This window comes from Colias eurytheme, chromosome 18 (assembly GCF_061535395.1).
Source record: "Colias eurytheme isolate Ceu_HAF_F1 chromosome 18, ilColEury1 Martin Lab GWU primary, whole genome shotgun sequence".
Classification (NCBI taxonomy): Eukaryota; Metazoa; Arthropoda; class Insecta; order Lepidoptera; family Pieridae; genus Colias; species Colias eurytheme.
This window is the reverse complement of record NC_142997.1, coordinates 6607441-6635332: the sequence shown is the minus strand read 5'-3', so window position 1 is coordinate 6635332 and position 27892 is coordinate 6607441. Positions and strand designations below refer to the sequence as shown.

The 27892-nt window shown below is 32.1% G+C and overlaps 3 protein-coding genes and 1 long non-coding RNA gene across 4 annotated transcripts; 1 reads left to right on the top strand and 3 right to left on the bottom strand.

Moving 5' to 3' along the window:
• Window positions 1–787: 787 nt before the first annotated feature.
• Window positions 788–6625, bottom strand: beta-Man (beta-mannosidase). Its single transcript, XM_090112767.1, has 12 exons — window positions 6396–6625; window positions 5989–6135; window positions 5671–5819; window positions 5207–5400; window positions 4619–4877; window positions 3673–3838; window positions 3452–3577; window positions 2740–2914; window positions 1985–2558; window positions 1728–1857; window positions 1146–1531; window positions 788–1058 (listed from the first exon to the last, which is right to left on the bottom strand). Exons 1-12 carry the CDS (start codon window positions 6523–6525, stop codon window positions 822–824), a joined length of 2673 nt encoding a protein of 890 aa, XP_089968893.1. The 5' UTR covers window positions 6526–6625; the 3' UTR covers window positions 788–821.
• A 1900-nt stretch (window positions 6626–8525) lies between these two features.
• On the top strand, window positions 8526–11423 carry LOC149900749 (uncharacterized). Its single transcript, XM_090112586.1, has 5 exons — window positions 8526–8700; window positions 8907–9054; window positions 9440–9583; window positions 9906–10119; window positions 10332–11423. The coding sequence occupies exons 1-5, from the start codon at window positions 8583–8585 to the stop codon at window positions 11223–11225; spliced, it is 1518 nt and encodes a 505-aa protein (XP_089968712.1). The 5' UTR covers window positions 8526–8582; the 3' UTR covers window positions 11226–11423.
• An 850-nt stretch (window positions 11424–12273) lies between these two features.
• LOC149900748 (putative cytochrome P450 6a14) lies at window positions 12274–18330 on the bottom strand. Its single transcript, XM_090112111.1, has 5 exons — window positions 17489–18330; window positions 13824–14023; window positions 13454–13696; window positions 12908–13159; window positions 12274–12720 (listed from the first exon to the last, which is right to left on the bottom strand). The coding sequence occupies exons 1-5, from the start codon at window positions 18166–18168 to the stop codon at window positions 12551–12553; spliced, it is 1545 nt and encodes a 514-aa protein (XP_089968237.1). The 5' UTR covers window positions 18169–18330; the 3' UTR covers window positions 12274–12550.
• A 4635-nt stretch (window positions 18331–22965) lies between these two features.
• Window positions 22966–24319, bottom strand: LOC149900747 (uncharacterized). The gene is made up of 3 exons (XR_016457727.1): window positions 24220–24319; window positions 23416–23520; window positions 22966–23136 (listed from the first exon to the last, which is right to left on the bottom strand). It is a non-coding gene; the product is annotated as an uncharacterized LOC149900747 (long non-coding RNA).
• Window positions 24320–27892: the final 3573 nt, after the last annotated feature.

Below are 27892 nucleotides of genomic sequence, written 5' to 3'. Positions count from 1 at the left end.
TTTTGGTTTAAAAGACCAATGTTTTGAATTTAAACTATAAAAACAAACGATAATAAGTTTTTTAGTAATACTTTTTTTAGGGAGTTTATTTAATAATAGTTATTTATTTTACACATGGACTAGTCGAAGATTTTAACTAGTTGAATGACTAGTTGATGAACGACATTTAACTATCTAGTCTCGTTGATGAAAAATACGTCGACGACCCATCCCTAGTGAAGAGCGTCGCGATTAATCGCGCGAGTAGAGCAGTGTGTGGCCAGACGGCAATTATATCGAGGCGAGCGGCAGCGCGATGAGCAGGACGAGGAGCAGCACGAGTAGCAGGACGAGTAGCATAGTGTGGCTGGGGTATTATATGCGGCTGACATGATGATATTATGTACCTACTTTGAATTTAGGTATTAGATCGAAAAATATGTTTAGGTAAATCGCAAAATATTTAAACGTTATCGGATAATCAAAATTAATTTTGTAGTAGATTATGCAAATTGCAATCCTCTATATTTTTGATTACCTTGATTTTGTCTTAATATAATTCTTGTCTGGTTTACTTAAAATTGCAAATAGAAATACAATTTATTTTTTTAATAAGTTCCTCCGTAGGTAATACTCGAAGGAAGAACTGGTATTTCGAAATTATCGTATATTATGATAGATATTAAAATGGGTCAAAGGCAAGGTTAGACTTTGCACATAAGAGCGAACTCAACCTTCACCAATTAAACATATTTATTTATATACTGCGTTTAATGGTTATTAAACACATTTAAATACTTTTAACATTTTTACAACTTATATATACACGATACATTAACGTTTTATGTATTTATATAGTACTGGTACGTGATTCCCCGTTTTATTTCTTCTGCATCTGTAGACACTTTTGCTAAGAAGTCAACTTGTGTAGATGTGTGTGTCACGATAAGGCCGTTATCGATGAAATGCCCATCTATATCCGATTCCAACCACAAAAACAATATCACAGAATCCGTTGTTATAGTTACTTCATAAAGCATCTCGTTGTGGAGGTCTCTACTCGATTTTGATACTTGTATCTGTAATTTATATAAATAGTTATTTGAAGCAGGTATCCCTAGAGGTAAATATAGCATACCTAAAACGTATGAGTCACCAAATGTTACCTGAATATTTGATTTTCCCAATCCTTTCACCGATTTCAAAGCTACCGGGAAAATGTAATTCTCTGGAGACGATGTAACTCCGTCACATTTCAGCGAAAACCTTAAAAACAATTCATCTTTCTTGTCTTTTTCCCATATAACAATACTGCCCTGTTTCTTACTACTCAATGGGTTGACATTTGCTGGATAAGATTTTGTCGAGACTGGAGTTAAACTGGTCCAATTAAATACATCCACAACGATGTTTGCGTCGATAATCGGAACAAATCTATCGTTAATCAGATACACGTCAACATCGCCAGTTAGAGTCAAACGTGGAGAAATGAGGACAGGTGCGAAAAATCTCTTCGCAAAATAATGCAACATTTTCCATTTCCCACCATATTCTAAAACAAAATTGTGCATTAATCATGCATCTAATACTTAAAAATTTTACGATTATTATTTAACCTTAAATAATTTAATGTGTAGGGGACACGCTCAATTATTTATCCTGCATATTGTTTGGACGTATTGCAACCAATCTACTAATTGAACAATTTCTCCTCTCATATCGTATGTACAAGAAGGTCAAGAACATACCAATCCCTGACCAAGAGGGTGCTTGCCATACATCATTTAATTGCCAATACAGAGCACCCATCGTGTACCAATCTGCTTGACTTTGCCGGTAGAATTCAGTTTCTGTTTTCATTGCCATAGCCTGAGTTATCTAAAAATATTGTTATTGGTACTAGATCACATCATTACTTGATAAACACATGAACTTCTTTGATATCTTGAGTATGGTAGCTTAATATGTCATTGATAAAGGTTTATTTAAAACTCTTCTATCTTACCTGACTATAGAAAACGAACTTTTCAAAATATTTTTTATCGTCACTATCTAATTTAAGATGTTTTTTTATTTGAATCCGTATGTTAGTGTTACCATTAGGGCTGTGTTGTCTGTGTTTCGAGTATTTGCTGTATAAACTGAAATCTTCGGTATTATTGGTAGCAGTTCGCATTGTTTTCAAAGATGGGAAGGATTGGAATCCGTATTCAGAAGCGAATCTTGTCTGAGGATAGATATTGGCATCCCAGTTATCAGCTAAGTAGTTGTAATAATGCGTATCACCATAGTGAGGATCATATGGGTTTTGGGCTATGTAACCGTCTTCTTCCGATTTTTTACCATTCGACGGACTTGAAACTAGATAACGTCGACTGGGATCATAACTCTCAACAATTGGTTTAATGGTATCAACATATAACTTGACGTATTCCTGTTTATATCTGTCGAACTGAGTTTGAGTCATGTACCAGTTGCCTCTCAGAGCTACTTCGTTTTCGTTATTTCCAGCCCAAACAGCAATGGATGGGTGATATTGAAGACGTTTCACTTGTTGCTCTATTTCTGTCTTTACGCTTCTGTAATTGTTAAAAACATAAGTTTATTTTGCAAAAAAATGCGTGTTAATATTCAGAAATATTGATAGATGTTTCTGGTTTCAGTATCAAAATGCTACTTATAAAATAGAATAAAACCATGACCTATACAACCCCTTCAAACACATCAATTTAAAAAAAATGGTTCAAAAGTTATTCTTACTCCAGAAAATCCTTATCTGCTGGGTACATGGAGCAGGCGAAAAGGAAATCTTGCCAAATTAGTATACCAAGTTCGTCACATTTTTGGTAGAAGTAGTCTGACTCGTACACCCCGCCGCCCCACACGCGAAGCATGGCCATGTGAGCATCCCGCGCCGCCAGCAGCAAATTGTCAACTGTATACATACATGATATCCTATATCCTAATACGGAACCATAGAGTTTCCAGCATGTTACTAAGATAATAGAAGTGAAAACTTCTTTAGCGGCGTTGAGCACTTTTTCTGTAATGGGTATAAATTCTTAAACTCGCGTCAGGACACGTGACCTGATCGAAAAAGCGTAAGACGGATACCATTCCAAAATATCAAACATACTCAACGTTATAATCAAGTTTTCACTTCTGCCGGCACTCCCGGAGTGCAATCCGTCTTTTTTTTCAGCTATAAGTATCCACTTTATGTTTAAATACCGTTTAAATAAATACTTATTGATCCAGTGTTTGATCTACCGACTATGAATTCTGGTGTACTTATGTTTTTTTTTTGCATCCTATAAATTAGATTTAATCGTTTAACAGATTCAATGTTAGTAAATATATTTTTACCACTGATTAGAATCTTTACAAGGGCTTCTCTTAGAATACAATCTCCGTAATCTCTCTTATGTAATCATCTCCGTTTCATGTCGAATACTTAGAAAAAAATACATACCAGTATTTTTATCAGAACCAAGTTCCGGTAGAATATTCGCCGGTATCCAATTAGAACCTTTCATAAATATAGGATATCCATTCACTTTAAAATAGAATGTCAATCCTTGGCCTGCTGTCTTGTTACCTTCATTAAATAAGTTGAAAAAAAGGTAAATTAATTGTAAATCCAGTTAAAACATATCTAGATACACTAACTTCAATACTTTAGCAAATTCTCACCAAAAATAGTATAAGCGTCTTTTTCTACCAACTCAATAGTACGGAAACCAATCTTCAAGAGTTTATGTGACATTTCTCCATTTTCTGCATCATTTGAAAAAAATATATTCAAATCGTACAACGGCTGCTCTCCAAAACCATTGGGCCACCATAACGACACTACATTCTGAAATTGAATAATACGAAAATAAATAAGAAATTCAATAGATAGGTATAACACCCGACTTTATAGTGGTGTTTATAGCCAGGCGCGACATTAGACATTTAAGAAAACAACACAGAAAACGCGGGATCGAATCCTGCCTCATGATCGATTTCTTATATTATGATGTAAATAAATATCTAATCGTTAAGATGGTCAAAAGGTATCTTCTATATTATGTTTTACCCAAGAACATAAATTATGAAATCCCATGAGGAAAAATATGTATTTACCACGACATTTATGCGTAAATTGTGATTTTTGTAATATTGTTATTTTTCGCTAGGTTGGTTTGGTACACATACAGACCACGTAGGTATAATAGGTATAATATTTACATTTTATACGAAAGTTCACGGCTACGCTTGCCTTGAAAATTTAGGTTAATGACGGTAATTTATAATTTAACGCCTTATTTGAATAATTCAAACAGATTCTCTATTAGTAAATGATCAATGTATTGATTTACACTTAAATCAGGCTCTGTCTTTTATGACATCTATAAAAATTTATTATTTCCGTATTATTTTGTCGCAATATAGTAGTACCTACTAATATATCGACAATGTAAACAAAATAATTCAGGTTTTTAAAAACTACTGTTATTTTATTTGTTTTAATCTTGTTTTAATTAATATAAGGCGGTACCTTTAACCTGTCAAAAGGTATATGTTCATTTACTTATTCAACTACATAATAAATTAGAATTATATATATTATTCCATACACATATCTACTACCTACCGCACTTATCGTCATATTAATCTCTGCCTCAGCTGCGCCGTCATCCCCAGCTTGTACATCCAACATCCTGCCCACAGTCAGCGATTGATGTGCATTAACAGACAGTGTTGCACTTAAATAACCTTTAATTTCCGAACGTGGTAATCCACTTTCCAAACTGGCAATAATTCTGAGAGACCAATGCGATTCAGACTTCTCCGTAAATGTTCTGACGTTCCGTATCAGAGCTCCGTTGTGAAATTCTATTGACGCATTTTTCCTGCGAAGTGTTCTTGAAGAATTAAGTACAAGCTAATAATAATACAAAAGAAGATGATAAGAATGGAAATATACAGGGTGAAAGGTAAGACGTTTGGATGAACGATTGGATGACCTGTTTCTTGAAGATGCAAAAACTAAAGATATTATGCCTAGACCTCACCAAGACGTAGATGATATATCGTAGGAATTGTTAGATGTCGGAATTGTTAGATTAAGAACAAGCTTTTCCACATATTTCACGAATATAATTACTTATGTAAGCTGTAAGCGCCGCTTATTCCCAGAAGAACAGCTTCTTCATGTCGATCGTTTATTATGTAAAATTACCATAATCCAACAGAAGGGAACGCCGGGCCCCAATCCCAACTAAAAGATGCTTGCATCTTCCTGAGCTGGTTCACGTGACATTCACCATTATAAACTGATGGAACGCAGTTTGGAGCTGTGAAGTGCTTATCAGATCGCGCCTTCGCTACTTCAACGGGTGAAACAAAATTCAGGACTAATTCGTTCTCACCAACCTAAAATTTTTTTTACCTAAGTAATTGATGGTACCTAAATCTCATAAAAATTCGAAAAATAAATAAAAGTTAAAATTGATACAATAGGTTACAGTGTAAGTAGCTTCGATCGGAATATAGACCGTGTAACCGTTACACGGTCTATATTCCGATCGAAGCACATTCACTTACTTACGTAAATTTTAATCTTACTTCTATTAAAAATAAACAAAAGACAACTTAACAAAAGTTAATCATAAAGACATTGCGAAAATTTCGATTCATACTGACCTTGAGGTATTGTCGGATGTCGAAAACATATCTTACGAACATGTTATTAGTCCAGCCAATTGGGTTACCGTTAAATTCCAAGAAAGCGACAGTATCCACGCCTTCGAGGACCAAGTTAGAAATTGCATATTTCAAATGTTTCGGTTTCACTAAAATTATTTGTATTATAATTATTCATCTCGTTTTATACAATGTATAAAAAAATTAGAGATTGTAAGAAATAGAAAGTAATTTTATTTGAGAAACGAACTTAGTATTATTAATAATTTAATTAAAACGCTATACAAAAAAACTGTCATTAAGATATTAAATATTTACGTTTAAATTTGCTTGTGTAAGTCCAAGAATCGTAAGCCACCCATCGCGTCAGGACATCATTAAACCCTTCTAAAACGTCGCCAATAATATTTGCATTCTGGAGGTCAGTATAAATGCCCCCTGGAACTGTGCCTGGCACTGTGATCGCTGAAATAAAAATTCCTAGTATAAACAAATTATTTACTTTTGGAATTGGTAGACTACACATTTGGACCCTAACTTAGTCCATCATTTTTTATAAGGTTTTAAGGGTGTTAAACTTAAATTAGTACTGCGTTAAAAAGCTATTTGAAGAATACTTTGCAAGTTATTAATTACGATTTCTTAGACATAACTTTTTACCAATAATTAAGGGTAATTAAGTATAATTACATCGTAGTAATTGGGTATAATTAATGGGTACTTACATTTGTTCTCATTCTCCACTGTCCAAACAACATCTTTGTTAGATGAACTCAAATCAAATGTACAAATACATTGTATAATTTGAATTACTATTATTGTAACGAAACACAACACTTGCATCCTAGATGTCATTGCGATTTGCCCTTAGATATGTTATTCGAATTTAAAATAAAACTATATCATGTTTACGTTGTCACTAAGCTCTTGTAATCATACACAAGTGGCTATCTGTCATCCATCCATTGTAATGAAGTCGAGTGATGTGCTATTTTTATCGATATCAATGAACTTAATTTGTTACCTTTACCATTCTTTTAAAAAAATCATTTTTAGATACATACCTGCTTATTTAGATCGTCGTTGATATACCTTTTGTGTCTATAAAATGAAATTAATAAAAATTCGTTTAATTATACTAGTTTCCAATATAGAAATGTGTAGAAAATAGCCCACTATATACTATTCAGTATCCACATATAATCATTTTCTTCAATATTGCACGCATTATTTTCAGTAATTATTAAAAAAAAATTGTAGCTACTCCATTACGGTCGCTGAATAGATAGTGAGTGAGTAGAAGTGAATCTAGAAACAAATACTTAAGGAATTCTTATGAGCTGTACTCTAAACTTATAATTATTTAATCATAGTAAGTAAATACGGTAAATACTTATTTATTAATATTATTCAGGAAAACATTTTTTGTGAAATATTTATCGAATAATATTAGGAGTATGACCTACACTATGAAATAAAGTGTTATCGTAAACAAACATAGCGGATCGAAATTCTCACTCTCATTATAATAATCGCAGTTCACCGACGCATAATAATCAGTTCACACATACCTATTAGATAGTATTCTAAATAAGCCAAAATATTTATTAAAGTAATACTTTACAATAGTATAGAATTATACATATTATATACTTAACAGTTTAGTTTTAGATAAATTTGTGAAGTGAATTCTCATGATCCCTGGGGTATAGGCCAGATATTATGCATTATGCATCTGATGCACATAAAATTATCGATAATTTTTACTTACAAGAAGATGATCAGCCTTCTGTGCTTGCTGGACCAGAAACTTTCTTCGTCTCCAGCGGGAATCGAACCCACAACGAACCCAGAACCCCTCAAACATAGAGCTGATCAAATTGAATTATATGGAACCTCTTTTATTAGAACTGTCACAACATTTTCATGACATTTTCACATGTAATTCTATTAAGAAATATAAATGTCAACAAATTTTATTTTTTTGCGTCCTTTAAGTAAACAAATATTTATCGATCGATATCGTATTTTAAATGGAACGTGTAACTTTATACGAAGAATATAAACTTATACAGAAAAATGATACGGAAGTGTACGGAATATGGAAAGGTCTTTACTTTTAGATAATTTTATTATAAAAATGAAATGCAACTGAATCAGCATGGGTGTACCTTAAATTAACAATACAATACAATACCTGTTACAGAAACGACATTCATATCTACTAAAGTAACTTTAAAAAGTTAAACCTTCTTTAAACCTAATATCATTATTATTTATTATAATAATTAATAAATATCTTTATGCACCGGTACAGGACGTATTCTATTTTGATAAAGAATACTTTTATGACCTTAATTTATCAATAACCTTTTTGTCGCTTATGCGGTAACTGGTAAATAGCATATGTACGAGTTAAAAAACCATGTACCTACATACTGTGAATAATTTTAACGCTAGTGCTATTTTACTATGACAATAACACCTATATCATCATTATACCGAACATTAAACCTGACAAGATTCTCATCATTCATCGATTTTATACTTAACTAGATTTTCTTATATTATATAACCTTAAGTTATGAATCGAAATACACAATAAAACATGAATGCGCTAGCTTATAAGGCATTTAAAGTGTCATGGCCAGCCATCTAGAATAGCAAAGAGCATAATTGCTAATCCTCTAAACATGTATGAAACATGGTTTATTACCTACTTATGTTAACAAAATATTATATTAAGTACTGTATTTTATTTACTTGTCTCAGTGAACAATTCAATTCTTACCACACATAGATACCTTTATAAATGTAACGATAATTATTTAAATTTTCTCGTTGCAGGAGCCCATTTGTTACTATTTTTCTTGGCATTTGTTTTCGGATCCTTCTGTACCTTCTGCTTTCATATGCTCATGTACTTATTTGACGAAAAATGTGTTTTATTTCCTAAACTTCTCTCATTGACATCGCTCCGACAAAACATAATTTATGAATTCATACCAGAAGATAAAGATATGGCTGACAGTAAGTTATAAAAATGTGTAGGTACTAATATTGTAAGTGATATCACAATAAATTATTTAATAATTATTATATCTGTACGACATGGACCCTTACAATAATACTGTGCTTAAATCTGAGTTTATGAATTTTTCTTGTTGCATTTTTTCGCATAAATTATTAATTAGGAATTATAGCAAGCAATTGTTAAGATTTTGTCACATTTATAGTGCTGCCAGTAGACTTTGTCAGCACACAGTGGGTGGAGAAAAGCGTTTGCTACTTGCCCACTTATGTCCCTCTGGTATCAGGCATCTTTGGATTAGTTTGGACGACAATGTTCCTCATGTGCTCTTCGGGTAGCCGAGTTCTTACTGGGTAAGCGCTACTGTCATTATTGTTATGAGTTTATCTACAGTTAATGATATATGCGACAGGACTTCCAGTTTATAGAAGAACTATGAGTTGATCACATCTATACTCACTATATGTACTTAATAATTATTAATATTATAAAGCTGAAGAGTTTGTTCGTTTGAACGCGCTAATCTTAGGAACTACTGGTCCGATTTTAAAAATTATTTCGATAGATAGCCCATTTATCGAGGACAGGAGCAACGCGGGTAAAACCGTCGCGTGGGGCACAGTTAGTTTACTTATAGAAAGTCAAAGAAAACGCACAGCGTTGATGCATTTTTTCTTATCATCACTAAATCTTAGCGTTACCCATCAAATACGATTCGGGTAGATTATTTAATGTCAGTTTGCAGAGGCCTTGGCGTATATTACCGCCCGTGTTTATATTTTCATTGGCTATGGGGTCTCTGTGTCTCTACTCGTCCATCGTAACCCACTACGGATTGCATGACCTTTGTTTGAAGTTAAGTGAAATTACTGGGAGCACCACGTACGTAAACTATTAGAATTTCAACATTTTGGTCAAGTTAATGTATGTATGATGTGTCATTATGTGTACACTGTTCTTACAACTTTAAGGGTTGCCTTGGCGCAAATAGATCTCTATCTATAGCAAAATAGTAGACTTTATCCTTACCTGTTTAGTGAGGCTTAGTATGGGATTCATAGTGAGCATATATTAAAACCATATCAATTGTTTGATTTACAAACTTTGCTAATAACAATCAGTCTAAAAGTGTTCAATTATTGTTTTTCTTATCTGTGATTTTGTTAGGTTCGAAACATTTATTTGCTGTTTATATAATATTTAGGTGCACATACACCGTGAACGTGGCCACTCTAGTCTATGAGCGTCGCATCAGGGGCGTGTACCAGGCCACTCAGCTGACCATTCTCTCCGCCTGGCTCCATACAGCTTGCTGGATACTGTCTGCTCTGCTCACCCTCGCAAGAGTGCTGCTGGTTGTCGACTTCCAACTAGTTCGAGTCAGGACAGAACTAACGGGGAATATTGACAGATTTTTGGTAGGTAATTAACATCTACTTCAGTCGTCAGGTGTATAATTGATTATTCGAGTATACCTAAACCACAGATTAAATATGCTATATATCTAATTTAATCAATTGATACTGTAAAATATACAAGCAAACTTAACATTATGTATTATGTATGTTTTCCCTTGTTTTGAATATATTATGTAATTTTTCTTAATTTCTCATAAATAAATAAATTACAGGAACGAAATGAAATGCACATTCGAACTATATCTCCAGATGTCTGGGATTCACAAATTCCAAGAACTCCCTCAAGGGGCAGCGTTAGAGTTCACTTTCAAAAAAAGGAATATCTACGAACGAAAATGTTCCCAGAAATGAAAATGACGACTTTAAGTGATACGGGAGAACTATTGTATTTATCTGCAACGCCACAATCATCATCTGTTTTAGCTCTGGTACCGTCCGAACAGCGTAAATTGGATAAATTGTCTATTTATGGCTCAATCCACAAGGATCATCACTTTATTGTTAAGCTTCTTTATAATATAGTGAATGCTATAACTGGAAATAGTTCACTTTCAAGCTTAACTAGCAGTGAGGAATCTTTAATGTCAGACACTGGCTCAATGAAAATCGCACGTCAATATGGCCAAGAGAAAATATCATCGAAACTTAATTTTGTACCACCAAGTCAACGAACTGAATCCCAGTCCATAGTGAGCTTACAGGAAGCTGAAGAAGTAGCTCAGGGTATAAGGCTTATTGTTAAAAGTAAATTGCATACACTATTGGAACAGAGACATCCACAGTATCAATCCACTTTAAACCTTCCGTCTGAAATTGATATGGATACCATAAATACAAATATTTCAATCGCACCAACACCAATAACACGACAAAATCACGAAAAATCAAATGAGACAGATTTGGCAATGCCCGGTACGAGTAAAGATGCAAAAAATTCAATGAAGTCTAGTTTAAAAAACACAGGAACGCAGACACGAAAGAGAAAGGAATCACATTCCCAAAGAGTTCATATTGATTCGAAAACTAGTATGATATCATCAATATCTGATGAAACAGAGAGCGTCGAAAAGGAAACGCAAACACCAAAAAAAGAAAAACAGGATTGAGATGCAATAACGTATGTGCATCTACGACTATAATATTGTAAGATGTAACACGAGCAATCATTCGGGTCTTTAGTTATAGGTTTAGGCTATTATTAAAAAAATATTGACAAAACAGTTAAAATATATTCTGCCACACCCACAAGCCGATATATTATGTATTACAGAAAAAGTAACAGCAGCTATTTTAAAACGCTAAGTTTTGCTTAATATTTTAATATGATATTGTATAAATAATTTTGATTGCATATCTACTTACAATTACGATAAAAAAAACTATTTCATGTTCTAAAATGTCGTCGGCATTTCAAAATGTAAGTATGTACTTACTTAGATTTAAATAAATTAGTGATTTAAAATTTTAAATATAATTTATGTAATAAGGATATGATTTTGTGATTAGTATATTTTTACCAGTAAAAATGTAACATACGGTAATAGCTAGGACCTTATCATGTAACTCATTTCCTGAAATAGCTAAATGTAATACTTAAATGTTTTAATACATATTGTATTGTCTTCAAATAGTTAGTTTTTTTTATAGATTAAATTTCCTTATTTCTAAAATTTCTCTACGTGACTTTACCTTACTAGGTACTAATTAAATTCTATAAGTCTAATGTGCGTCGGAATCCTCATTCATCGATGCCGTTTATAATGAGTCAGAATTTCGCCAGAAATATTTGTTTTATCCAACTCACGTGCATATTTGGTCACTCAGCTCTTTAATACTATTTAAATTCGTTTCACGGCAAACGACTGTATTGCCTAATAGAGAAGCCTTGATTTTGATGTAGTTCATATATTTACCCAAGACCAACACTCACTTGCCAAAGATAATAAAAACGCGAACCAAATTTTATTTCGCATAAAAATATTGAACATGTTTGTATGCTCCAAAACAAAGTGGTGTTTAGCTGTACTTAAATTAAAACAGTAGATAATTAGTTAATTACTATTATTATAACGCACTTGAAATGGAAGGGAAATGGACGCATAGAATACCTATATAAGAGTTATCTTTGGATCCTAGTGAAAACAAACTACAATATAAGTTCATCTAATTTATTTTACCCGCTAAACCAATCACGAAAAATACATAAAGGGACACCACATTCATACCATGCTAACACCTTTAAATATTTCTTGCATCAGGTAAATTAATAGGTACAAAGTCTCTAAATAATTATAAAAAATAGTCTATAACACAAATAATTATAAGATACTAATTTTGGCACTAAGAAATAAAATATTTTATACTAAAAATCTTATTTTTACTATCACTTTATAAATCACACATGTCCCTCGAATCTCCATTCTACCAAGTTTCATGCCTCTAATTTTCTTAATTTTATCCAAACTCCGCCATCCACCGCACATGCTAGAGAAGACGCTTTCATCTTTATCGGAGTCTTGGTCCGATCGTCCAATAAAATTTCGTACTTTTGAAGTATTTTCACTAAAGCCATTTTAGACTGAATATAACCTTGACGTAGACCTAGAAATGCAAATTGCGCATATTAGTGTCAAGGTCAATGTCTCGATATTTAAAAAAACCTTTCGCACATAATAATTCATTCAATACATTATTTTTGGAAATGTTAAACAATATATGAATGTATAATTTAATAATGTTTTTGATTTTTTTCAACAATGGAACTTTTTAAGTATTTAAAATTAAATACCTAAGCATTTCCTGGGACCTTCGCCAAATGGCATCCAATGACAAGGATGCATCTTTGATTTTTTCTCAGGAGCAAACCTATCGGGGTCAAATTTGGTCGGGTTTTCAAATATATCTGGGTCCATTTGTATTGACTGTATCGGTATGAATACTAGCGTGCCTTCTTCAATTATCAAGTCACTGTCAGGCATCTTGTAATCTTTTGTGCATCTTCGGAACAATGCACGCATCGGTGGATGAATTCGCATTGTTTCTGTAAAAATTATACACTCTTAGTAATGTAATCAGGTTAGCTAACCTATTAAATGAGGATGATAGATGTAATTACTATCACGTAATTATGTAAATATTCAGGGTAAGGTACCGATTACCTACTTCTCAAAGTTTTGCCTTTAAACAGTTTTGAAGAAGATTATTATCATTAGGTACATTATTTTTTTAGCCGTACTATAAATTATGTCTTCTTCAATTCTTAACTTTATTATTGGTAAAATATTTGAATTAAAATTTAAAGAAAAGCAATAGGTACATGAAGTGAAAATCTTACCGTCAAGAATCATGTTTATATAGGTCATTTCATTCTGTGCTTCATACGTACACTGACCACCATGCTTTTTTAATACTCTGAAGATTTCTTCCCTAGCTTTGGCCTGAATTTCTGGATTGCATGCCAACTCATAAGCAGCAAATTGACTTGTGGTAGCAGATGTTTCGTAGCCAGCAAACATATAGAGCATGGTGTTTGCTGCGATATCTATTAATGTGAAAGGAGTTGATTCGCCCTTCGTGTCTGGAATAATTAGGTATATAAAATAAGTATTAGTTTTCAACAATATATTGTCAACTTTCATACTCTCATATTTTTCTTTGAAAAGTTAATAGAAAACCTGCTTATTAAAAACATATGTTGTACGAACCTGTAATCAACTTCTCCCTATTCATTAAATCTATTAGTGCTTGAAGAAAGTCTGATCTCTGGTAATTGTGTGTTTGTCGATATTCAACTGTCTCTTTTACAAGATTATAAAAGAATTTGTTCATATCAGGATTTACGCGATTAACTCTCAATTTTTTGAAAAATTCGGGTGCAAAAAATGAGATTGCTCGTATTATCGTCCTAGAAATGAAAAAAAAACATTAACAACCTAATGACGTATTTATCTATCTTTCTCTTAAAAATAACGAAAATAAAATTACCATCTGACTGATAAACAAAAAAAATTGTATCACTAGCAAAAGATAGTACCTACCTATCACTCAATATCTCTCAAGGGTAAAAATTGTAAAGGTCATTGAATTTAAATAAATAACAAAAGACTTTTATTAAATACATATTTTTGGCAAAAGGTTTAAAAGTAAAAATCCACCATTTTTGTGTTCTTTACTCGACATTTTTGTGTGCTTTACTCGACAATAAGCCAATTATACACAATGAATATTCGATCAAATAGAACTTAGACATAGGTAAACTTATAAAAGAGAGACTTTTTTAATATTAAAAAATATCCCCCCCCCCCCCCGCTTTTTTATGATATTATCCTAATTCAAGCGGAAGTAAATCCAACCGACCAAAACGGATATTTATATTAAGAGGTGTCATTACCACTACTTTCTTTTAAGCACCTATTTATGTAGATTTCAAATTTATAAAAATACATAATTTAAAAAATATCATATGATTTGTATTAAGCTCAGCCTCTAATGTGTAAACTAATCTGTCGATGTTAGTAGGGTAGTTCTTGAATTTTAACACTTAACTTTTTCCTTACTTTTTCTACTTTCTTTTCCTCACATATCTACATATCGGTTAAGAATAAAAGCTGACAAAGTTAAAAATCTCAAAAACTAATACCTAACAAGTCTAAAGGGCATGACAAACAAATTAACATCATATTTATTGACATAATGTAAATGTTACTGACCTCCAAGTGCCGGTAGTTTTTTAATTAAATCAAATCAATAACTCCACGTTTTGAAATTATATGAGTTCACGCATTAATTGGCTAATTAATATTATTGTACTCTATGAAACCTTGGAATTATTACGATTTACTACTCATTCATGTTTTAGACAATTTTATGAGAAAGTTTTGCCGTAGTAGACGAAATTTAATCTGAAATTAAATTGTTAACGAATCAATTTTAAGTTTTATTAAGATTGATTTTTTTATATTATAATTACATAATAGTTTGTTACAATATAACGCACATATAATATAATGGTCCTTACTCCTAATTCTCAAATATATCGAACTTGAGCCATATCAATAACAAATAACAATGTTATACTTAATTATAATCTATGAAGCAATTACAACCTCAAATTACATGTAATTCACTTGTAATTACGTAAAGCTGATCGTTTATCTTTATGTACGTTAAAATTTGTAGTATTTGCTCAATACACATATAATGCAAAATATACATTTGAATTAAATAAAATTATAAATAATTGCTTCGTCTGAAATCTGATCGGTTTATACCCACATATTCATAATGAATTTCAAGAAGTACATATTATGAACTAGGTTTCCGCCCGCGGCTTCGCCCGCGCAGTCAAAGCAAAACCCGCATAGTTTCCGTTCCCGTGGGATTTCCGGGTTTGCGTCATTTGCCCGGGATAAAAAGTAGCCTATGTACTTTCTCGGGTATCAAAATATCTCCGTACCAAATTTCATGAAAATTGGTTCAGTAGTTTAGGCGTGATTGAGTAACAGACAGACAGACAGAGTTACTTTCGCATTTATAATATTAGTATGGATATTGCAGTGACACAAATATTATAATATTTTTTTATCTATACTCTATAGTGATCACATAACAATGTGCTTAACAATAATATTTGTTTTTTTTTTAGAAATTAAAACTTTACAGCATATAATATTTTCTAGCCAAACGTTTACTGCGTCCTGAAAAATTAGTGGCACGGTAATCTTTCACTCAGGAGTACAAAACGTCGATTTAAATATACATGGGTTGATCCAAAAGTAATGATAATCAATATTAAACAAGGTCATTACAGTTAAAATAATTATGTATTTCTGTAGATAGTCTTCTCACTAGATAATAATACTTCAATATTTTTTTCCTAAACTAAAAAAAAAATCTATGACTTCATCCACAAAAACCCCTCTACTGCGGCCACCACATTCACATCATCATTCGCTGTCGTCTTAAAATTTCTTGCTAAGACGGTGTTTCTTGTACCGAGGAAAGGGATAGAAATAACTAGGAGTCAGATCTAACAAACAGGGTGGGTGTTCAAGCATTTGGAATGCCGATTTTTGAATGGCAGCCATTGCAACTGACGCTTTGTGATCTGGTGCGTTGTCTGGGTGAAACAGCATTCAAGCCCGCATTTTACCATATGTCTCTTTTCCTTACTAACCTACCGCAATCTCTTAATTTGGTCTGTATAGTAAGAGCCCAATATAGTGGCTACCTTCTTAGAATATTCCACCATAATCATTCCTTCAGCGTCCCAAAAAAACTACCGCTTTAATCTATCCCACTAATTTTCACTTTGAATTTCTTCATCGTCACTTTGGAAGCTTCCATCGCAGGCCATTGATTGTTTCTTGGTTTCAGCATAAACATGGTGAACTCGGGTAACGTCCATGATTACAAATCGAGACAAAAAATTATCCTGATCTCATAAAAAAATTTAGAAATTCACCCTCTAAATGTCGAATAGTTGTTTGTTCTTTTCGTCGGAAAACATTCTGGCACCCACGGTTCACATTCAAATTAATGTAAATACTTGGAAACGTGGCCTGTTGATATGATTTTTTTGTGATAACTTAGTGAGTATATGAGCAAGCAAAAAACATTTATTTAATATTTTTATGTGCACAGGAAATACCCGATTATCATTATTTTTGGATCAACCTAGTACTATATAACACAGAATTTTTTGCTCTACCTTATTTTTATGAGCTTTTGCTCTCTACGTAATGTTTACATTTTTTTAAACATTGCTATTGTTAGATATTAATTTAAAAATTAACACGTTTTACTGGACTTTCGTACACGGTTAGATAAGAAGATTATATTGAGTGATAAACTACGAAATGGAAACCCACCCCACTTACAATTTATGCAATTACTTAGTTACAATGAGGTATAATAAAAATACATTTAAATATAATGATATTCTATTCTTGAATTATAAAAAATGAAATTGTTTAAATACCTTTATCATAATTAGCTCTGTATAACCAATTTATGGTACCTATAATAATTGAAAATGAGTGAAAATAAATGAGTAAAAGATTATGCCAGAAATTTCACTGCTCTAAGAATCTCACTGATCCTTCCTTTTTGAGACGTATTGAAAATGTATTGTAATATTTTATGTATCGAGCTTTTTGAATGACTAATAATCGTATTTAATTTTTTACATTGCATTTGTAGATAAACAATAAATGTATCAAAGTAAAATAATATCTACTTTGCTTATTTTTTATTTTATAATAAGGTAGGTACCTTTAGTTATTCGCACTGACAAAAATACTTTACAACAACGTTTCCAAAAAGTTATAATAATTGTCACTGTGATTTGGCACAAATAAACATTACTTACCAGTATAAAGTTTTCGGTTCAAAATATTCATGCCCTCGTCTATAGAATTCTGAATCGGAAATTTTGAATCCATTGCACTCCACTCCAAATCCGACGCTTCCAATAATTTCCATAGAATACTTCTCTGAGAATTCAGAAAAGTTAATAGCTTCATTTTTTGAGTACATTGTATCGCTATAGTGCAAGGCATCGTTTGCTATTTTTTCCACCAGCGGGAACATGGTTTTTAGCTTGCCGGAGGTAAACACTGGCGAAAGCTTGAGGCGCAGCGCTTTCCATGCTTGACCGTGTATGTTAAACAAATGTCCACCTAAAGGGTTCCCTACTCCACTTGAAAATATTCCATGAGATTGAAAATGATCGAAGTCCTTTATCAATACATGCTTTACTAAGTCCGGATCGTTAACACTTAACACTGGTAAATTAAAAGAGTAAAATCCTACATACGGCAGGTGTTTATATTTAAAATAAGCATCACAATAGGGTTCAAAGAATTGCTCCTTTCTTCGGATCACATCACGCACATTGCCAAAGGGAAATATCGGTTTAGGTCCAAAGACACCTTTCCTAGCCCAATACGTAAACTTGTATTTATACCAAACGTAAATTAATAGTAAAGAAATAAAAAATAACAAAAATATTTCATTCGTTATCGCGGATACATAATGTATGAATGCCATTATGATTGCATTCCTTTTGTAAATATTTTTAAACTATTTATCCGTGGCGAAACACAACACACGCGTTATTTGGAAATCATTACAAAATTATTGTTTCGAACTTTTGAATTTACGCACGCTTCTTTCGGACCTAATGCATCAACTGTTGGCTGAAGGTTGTACACCGACTGTTCATTTACACTCGTTTATTTCAAAATATACTTATATATAAAGTAGGAGGTCAATTAACTTTTGGAATTTTTTAGATGATCACATAAAGTATGAACAAATAAACAAGGAAATCATTACAAAAACTAAAGTCTAAAACTGTACTGAGCTTTTTTTGTAAATTGAAGGTTCACATTTAAATATTATTTTCCTTTGAAAAGCTTAAATCGATTGAAGGCAAAAATATTGTATTTTATGATTAATATTTAATACACGCAGAAACAACAACTGCTTGGATTTTAAAACACATACCTACTACATTGATATTTAGTTAAAATAAAGGAGCTACAAATTTTCACATGGTGAGTTTAGGTACATGAGAACTTGGTATCGCTAGGTATCTCAACACAATTCCAGAAATAAAAAATATATTTCTACTTTAATTAAGAAAGTAAGTTGTAGCAAAATACTAACTTTGCCGCAAAATAATTAAAAACTCGTACACACTTGGACACGAAAAAAAATTAAATACTTACGTTTATTTTTCAATTTTTATTATCAGTAGATACGTTTAGTCTTTTTTCTATCGATCTCACAAATGTGATTTAAAATGTAACTCTAAAACGATTTTTAAAGAATCGTGCTATTTTTCATCCCGGAAAGACGAGTACGGTCTATTTACGGTATGAAAAAAAATCAGTTCCAGTAAAATTGTCCAAGAAAGGAAAAATATTTTTAAAGAATCATGAATATCTATCTACAACTTCATGATTCTCTCATTTCTTAGGTTTTATAAGTTTCTCGACTTATCTTACTCTCGTCTAACTCTCGTCTTACTGAATTTTTTTGATAAAAAGGGATTTAGACTTTTTTATACTTCACTACATAGTATAAAACAAAGTCGCTTTCCCTGTCCCTATGTCCCTATGTCCCTATATCCCTATGTCCCTTTGTACGCTTAAATCTTTGAAACTACGCAACGGATTTTGATGCAGTTTTTTTTAATAGATAGAGTGATTCAAGAGGAAGGTTTATATGTATAATAACATCCATTAAATAGTGGAGAAGTACTGTTATTTTTGAGGTTTCTAATGTGATGTCGTAAATAATTACATTTTTTCCGCTTATATTGCAAACGCAGGCTGAACCCTACGAGTTTTATCAAAATAATGTACTAAGTATTGTACACATTGAAAAGGTGTACAGAAAAGTCCGCGATGGTATATGTCTATCTCTTATGGATAACCCACAATACCTTTTTTTTGTCATTTACTTTTTACGACAAATAATGGATTATTTTCGAAGCGATTTTACCCAATACAGCATTAATCCTTAACCAATTAAATACCTTGAATACATTGTTCATTTAATATAGATCTATATGGCCCTTTACACCGCATGATTTAAGTGAATATTTTCGAAGATATTACAGATTTAAAAATTGCGGGACGTAGCGTTTGCGGCGGTACCGGCCGGCCGCCATTGCACCCGTGCGAAGCCGGGGCGGGTCGCTAGTAATAATTAATATTATACTTGTTATTATGATTTACTTTCTGTAAAAATGTTAAGGTCACTTGGCTGTTATATTTTAAGAGTTATAATCACGTTTCTTTTTTATAAACTTATTTATTTAAAAACACATCAATAACTTATTTATAAACATTATAACAAAAAAAGCAAAGCCACTATCATATGACTTCATCTTTTTGACGAAGATCATTTGTAATTCTTAATATCTAAGCTATATTCAATATGTTTATGTTACGCATAAATTGTATACAAGTAGATAAATTATAATAGGCCAACCTATTATTACCTAACCTAAATTTTAATTATCAAATAAATGCAAAAAAATTTCGACAAATGTTGAAAAGTAGTAGAACTACAATATAAAATAAGTCATACCTGCATTTTTTAAAGTTATCGTAATTTCAAATATTTAAGATTAATTATAATATAACTAGTTTAATTAAATGCTATTTAATTAGCTATATAAATTTATTTTTTAGGTACAATGATTTTTTTAATTACATAGCCACCTAAATAATTATGTGATGTAGAAATGTATGTATGACAAAAATTTGCATATTCCCCAATTTTATTATTATATGTAGGTACAAATTAACTTAATTAAACTTTAAGATATAAATTCGTTAACTTAAGAGTCCAGATAAAGTAATTATATTCTTAGGAATTAATAATAATCGTTGCCTACACGTATCGAACATGCACTAATTTTAAAATTGGTCAAGTGCACGAGACGAACAACGGTAGTAATTGCCCAGAAAAATCTCGATCAATCTATATATTTCGACACTTCTTAAAGATAATTTGCTGTAATTTATAGCCAGAATATTGTAAAAAAGAAGAAGGATCAATTAATGTCATCAGTGCTACTTGAACCCAGTTTTTCTTCCTTTACCAAACCTTTTCGTATTTCTATTAAGTGCTGTAAGTATTTCGTAGGTGACTTAATATTATGTTCTTTGTTTCTATAGTTTTTCCTATGAGAATCCAAATAGGTTTCATAATTATTTACAACAAACTCTAGTCTCCTGCATGAATTTTTGATTTCATTATGAACATTTTCAAACGTATCATTCTTATCATCGTTATTCCCTTTTGATAATATTTCACGTTTTCTATAAATATTATTTAATCTATCTCCATTTGTTGGTTCAGATATAATATCTAGCGAACAGTTTGAACAAGTCTCATCATTTATTTCTTTTCTATCCAAGCCCAAGTATTCCTTATAAAGCTTACCCTTCGTTGCTTCGAATGTGTTTTTAATTAGATCCGTATTTATGTTTATATTATTTGAATAACTTGAATGCTTACGAATATTCCTTTTTTTATCCTTTGAAAAATTATTGCTTTTGCAACGACCAAAATCTGAGTTGATCTCATTAGAAACAGTTGAATCAGATGAGAAAGAATCTATTTCTTTGAAATACTTTGATTCGGAACGTTCAAAATGAAAGCTTGAATTCTCGAGAGATACAAAATCCTCGTCGCTTTCTGCATTTTTATCTAAAAATCTTATACTGGGGCCACTTGCATTTCTTTCTCGTAATGGCGAAATAGCTATGTTATAAGGATACATGTCTGCATTTCGTCCTAATATCATATCTTTCATATCAGAATAACCAGCTACCCTTGCATTATCTACACCTATTGTTCTTGGCAGGGTTATATCATCATCATTAGAAAAATCATCTAAATTTTTGTTTGGTTTGTCAATTGTTTTATCACTTTTTATACTGTCTTCATCAGTATCGATGTCTTTATTTCTAATTTCGTCAATATTATGTTTTTCTATGGTTGGATTTGAAATGAAATTATTATGATTAGTTAATAGATCTGGAGGTAATATTTTAGTCTCCAAAGGCGGTTGCTGTTGCGGTTGAACTGCATTCCCTGCTGTTGTGGAATCAGAATTTTGTGAATCTGAGTCCTCATCATACATCGGAGATATATTGATATTTATGATAGGAGCTGTATTTGTAGAATTATTTTTACGATTTTCAATACTTTTGATGTACTTGGATAGCAGGTTTGGCCGTCTTTTTCTCCTTGGGGGTGGTAATATACATGTTTGTGTGCATCGATCATTTTGACTAACGTCTATAGTCATTGTACTTGATGTTTTAAAGATCTGTCTGTTATCAGTCATCGTTGAGCTGTGTCTGAAATGCAAATATCCGTGGTCTGATCCGACACTCACTTCTTTATATCGAGGGGTTATTGAAATTGTTTCAGTTCCAACGTCTCGTTGAAACACACAAGAATTATTTCTGATGCATTCGTACGGCAGCAATTCACTTTGTACATCAATTTCTTGATCTTTTACTCGCACTATAAACTTTTTCGTTTGCGTATAGGCCGGAATGCCAATTCTTCGTTTGTTTCTTAGAGCTTTTTGACTCAATTCCATCAGACGTTGTCGGGCATTTGTGCAAATTTTTAATTCGTTCAATGGCTGAATTAATTTCTTATCTACGTTGGCGTCCTGCTTCCCGGCTACCTCTTCATTCCTTTTTAGTTTTGAGTACAATCTCTCTGTTACTGATGCAACTATTTCCGCTCTTTGATTATTATCGTACAAAAGAGATGTTGGCATATTTGACTTAGCTTTTATGCTATTTATTTCATCAAGTCTTTCTTCGCTAACACTTGGGCTAATTTCTGATAAATTATGCTTTGGTGTTGATTGTTGTGATGTTTTATTGGTGGAAAGAACTTCTTGTGATCTGTACTGCCTTTTCTTGTGCCTGATTGGGGCAACAATTTCAAAATCGCTACCACTTCGTGCCCTTTCAAAGGGTGGTGCAAACATTTTGTCAATTTCCTTATTTATTTCTTCCACAAATTCTGTTGTATTTCTAGTAGGACTGTCGTCCGGTACCGCATCTGTGGGTATATTAACATTTTGTTCATCAATTTTAGGCTGTGAAAAATTCATGATGTTCCCTATGTTTGCTGCGGCTTGCTCAACATCAGATAAAGGGGTATTATTTAATTTCCAGTGATTTTCATCGTATGAAAGCTTCCCCGTTTCTGGTATCTAAAAAAATATTCAATTAATAAAATAAATAAACACATAAAAAATCTAAATAATTACGAAATGAGTTAAACTAACGTAGCGTATAAAATGTTTGGTCAGTTCCCGAAGTAACTGATTGTATTGTGCCTGTAAAGCTGCCTTAGTGGTCAGATTTACGGCAGCATTCGCTCGTTTTGGCGGTAACTGCCGGGTTCTAGCGGCCCAGCGCAGGGTTGAAGCAGATTCCCCGTAACATGCTGTACTTGGTGATATAGCTGAAAATATTCACTTTATTCAATTCAATTTTAACAAAATGCCACCTTAAAATAGTGCGATTTACGCAAAAGATAATGTGATAAGAATTAAATTATGAAATGATAATGTACCTTTACACGATTAAAAAAGCACATTAATTTTATCAGATGCTTAGAAAGTAAATTTAAAAGACATACAAAATACTGTTTGGATGTAAGTTGTATGTAATCTATGAAAGAGTTACAATAACACGAAAAAACATTAGATAGAGTATATAGCAATGCTAAATTTATACGTACTTGCTATAATAAACGTGTTGGCGCCACCGGTGAAGCAATCTTTCAAGAGCCAAGTCAGAGCTGAATCTCTATACGGAACAAATCTCCCTGGACCGCCACCACTCACTGATAAAAGAAGAAGCAAAAAAATATTTGTATAATACAATTAAATAATAATATGTAAGTATAATACTGAATATGAACTAGCCAAAGATCTTACACCCAAAAATTGGTGATATAAGGAATATTTATTTATTTTATTATACGTACATAGGTTATTTTATGTATAGGTACATATTATTATACCAAGTAAATACTTATGTTTATTTTTTTTTTATATATTTACTTGGTGCTAAATAGTGTATTTATTATTATTATTATATATCAGGCGACGTTAATATTAACATGTACAGAATAATAATATAAATAAACGTTGATTAATTTTCTATAGAAACTAATTTTAAATAACTAGCTCTGCTTACTGATAAGATATATCATTTATAGTAAAATGTAGAGTCAGAGAGAATTTTATGTAATTATTTTATTACATTAAACGTTTATCAATTTTTTACTTAAGACCACGAATGATAGACAATATTCTGAAAATGTTTATTTTATTGTACATACTATATTATCAATGTAATATTTTTAAACTTGAACATTATTCTACAGACTAAAAAAAAGTATCTAGTAACCTTTTAAATATATTTATTTTCATGCATTATAGAAACTATTATTGATATATTTTATTCGTCAAAGCAATCTGTACTTCTTTTAAATAAAATAATATTACTTCAAAAATTGTTTTCGTGTTTTATTTCATACCTAGTGCAGAAATAACGTTACTGAGTGCCACCAAGGATTTATTTATATTCGCTCCTTCCTTTTGTCGACTACATGCATACCCTTCTTGACCAGCTTTTTCACTAAAATAATAAATATATAGGTATATACATATATATATCAACTATCGGTCCGCCCCGGCTTCGCCCGTGGTACCTACATGTTTAAACTAACCTATCTCTCAAGTTGGATCGAACTGCACATGGTGTGCGAATTTTATTATAATCGGTTAAATGGTTTAGGAGTCCATTGAGGACAAACATTGTGACACGAGATTTATATATATTAAGATATAATCATTTTTTTTTCTATATATATGAAAGAAGGCAAACGAGTATGTGGATCGCCTGATGATAAGCAATTCCACAGCCCATAGGCATCTACAGACATGGCCGAAGATGTGTCGTCTTAGTTAAATTAAACACAAGAGAAGGAATTCGGTAATCAGTACCTAGATGATGTCTCTGTCAGATTTACATAGTTTATTTTTTAATTTCTTTAAGAATCCACATCCTTCAATGCACCGAATTTTAATAGAAAACGCATTATCACAGCAAAGAATATCTTCTCACCTGCCAGCCAAATCTACCAGTTGCAAAGTAGCCAATGGTGTGGCCAATTCCAAAACCGCATGGGACCGGGAGGAGCTGCAGTTCCTGCGGGTAGCAGCTGTTCGTCGTCTGCGTTTACCTTCACTTACTACGCTTAATAGAGACTCCAAGTCGTGTACCAGGACTCGACGAAGGTCTATGAATAATAATAGTAATATTTATTTTCTATTAAAAAGTATATACTGTATGTTCTTTAGTAAAAATAGGTAGAGTTTATTTAGGTAGGTACTTAGTGATATACGACAGTATTAAATTATTTAAAACGTTTTAATGTTTTTATTTAAAATTAATATTATAATCGTACCTTAACTGGACCATATTATATACATTATATATTTAAACTAGCTTCCGCCCACGACTTTGTACGTGCATCCCCGTTTTCCCCCGTTCCCGCAAGAATTTCGGGAAATCCTTTCTTAGCGGATGCCTACGTCCTAACATCTACCTGCATACCGAATTTCAGCCCCATATGTCCAGTGGTTTGGGCTGTGTGTTGATAGATCACTATATCAGTCACCTTTGAGTTTTATATATACTATAGATATGTATAGGTAAGTACTTATACCTACGGGCATAACAATTATTCCAACGGAACTTGAAAAATAATAATCGTAATTAACTGAACAACCATTCGATAATTAATCTACAATTTCAATTTATACTTACTCTGTACATAAGGACCCTTATGAGGATGCTCTCTGACCCTTAAATCCTTCCGGGCGTTACCTTTCCTTCGAGGAAGGGAATTACAAGGGAGAACGTCAGATGCCAATAAATCGTGAACACGCTCGTTATAAATTTCTAAAAAACTGAAATATAAGTTGCACTTTTAATCGTTATCTTGAAATATTCATAACAAACTAGATAATAAATAATTTAAATTTGTTGGTACTCATTTTATAAACTTGTTGTCTAATTTTTCAGGTTTAGTAAAATTAAAAAAGTGTTTAATAAAAAACTGAAAGTCGACAATATAAAAGGGTGCTAATACGCTTAATAAAAATAATATTGTAATTATAAAATAAATTCACAGTGTAGCAAAATTTAACGATTTGTTTATATCCCGAGTTTTTAGTTCTATTCTGTTGGGCGGGCGGCGACTCTCTGACTGAAGTCAGAGAACTATGTTCGCGTGCAAAATGAAGCCTTATTGTAGTATTGTGGTTACAGCTTAGCAACTATTGTATCTACATTGACATAAAGATCCTATTTAAATCTTTAATGAACAGTTTCAATGACGAATGTTATCGCTAAGCCAAATTAATATGTAGTATAATACCTATGTCTTGTGTTAGTTAGTAGTATGTACCCATGTCAAAGCTTGTAATAAACTTTTTGAAATATCATTTATTATATTTGATTTATTATTTGTGAGACGCTCGTTTTTGAAACAAAATATCTCTCTATCATACATATATTTATCGCATTCTGTACCATGCACAAAATCAGTAAAATAGGAGACAGAAAAATAAAATAACATTTAGGAAATTTATGGTATCGTGAAGACGTGTAGGTACTTTTACGTTTTGTACGCGCGTAGGTAGGTACCTAAGTATATAAATTGGTATATATTTACATCACTTGGCATATAAATAAGGAATTCTTTTATATTTTGTTTAAATAAAATAAACTGTAAGATATTTGATATTTTTATATAAGTACTGTCAACAGTCAACACTGGAAGTAACCTAATGGAATTACTTTGTATAGCATGATTATATTATAATTATTATCACTATTGTAGTAGCGTAGGAATTGAGAGATTTGAAATTGTGAGAGTTGAGAGAATGGAAATTGCATATTGTTGATTAATTTAATTCTAAAATGGTTAAGAGCTCACTAGTTATAGCAGCCTGTAGCAAACTTAAAAAAATAAACCGATACAGCCGCTATTTGCATTAAACGTGGTAGGTACCTAATGAATACACGCATATTGGAGTTATCAATGCACAAAGCACATAAGCACGGACATAAGTGAGAGATATCGATAAAGATAACACTTAAAGCATGAAGGGTGAAATGTTTGCGTGTTATTGCGGCCTTGGGTACGTGTTTCTTATGTTTAAAGCCATTCTCACTAAATTGGATGCGACCAACAATATAACTGAGGTGCGATGATAGAGATATAAAAACTTTTTCACGAACGTGCAAAAGTCACGAACATTTGTTTGAAAACAATGAACCTATTTCTTATAGACCGTATACTCAACTTCTATTTTGTATGAACCAAGGAAAAAGTTATAATTGCATTTCAAGAAAGGTGTCGCTGAAGCAATTTTGAAAATCTACATATCGCGTGAGGTGCCTCCATTGGTATTATTTACGTTGCATAGACACAAATTGCTTTCTATCTTTTAATATTACCAACTACCTACATACAAAATTGCTAATAACATTTCATGAAATTGAGCGGCTTTCAATTTCGCGATACAACTCGAATAGTCCACATCTTTATTTGTTGTAGATACTTAACGTTTAAATAATTTTGTAGAGTTAGCTATTTTTCCTCACAACATTACGTCTCCAGTTTCAGTTTCCAAAACGATCATTTGTTTTCTGTTTATTCAGTGACGATTTAAAGGCCCACCTGAATTTATCGGAAATTAATCACATTAAGCATTGCTTTGAAAGATTTTTTTTAACCTATACCATAAGTATTTTTTTAAACTTCTTCTTCATTATTATTAACATTAAAATTTTGAAATATGTTTGTCTGTTATTGCAAACTAAGAAATGCAAAATCTCTTTTATAAAAATTAGAACAGAAATAAATTTAGACAATAAAGAGAATTATATTATTACATACCTCACAGTTATATCCATATTTTGTTCACCCAACGCCATACATAATCTGGGTATGAGTCCCGGCTGGGTCTCAGTACCCATCATGGTATAAGTCTTTCCCGTTGCACTCTGACCATACGCCAAAACGCAAGCCGAAATCCCGTTGGAGACACTCGCGAGCACTTGCCTTCCAATCGTGTTGAATACCTAAGATAATTGACAAAAAAAAATGTATTTTAAACAACCATTGTTGACATAAA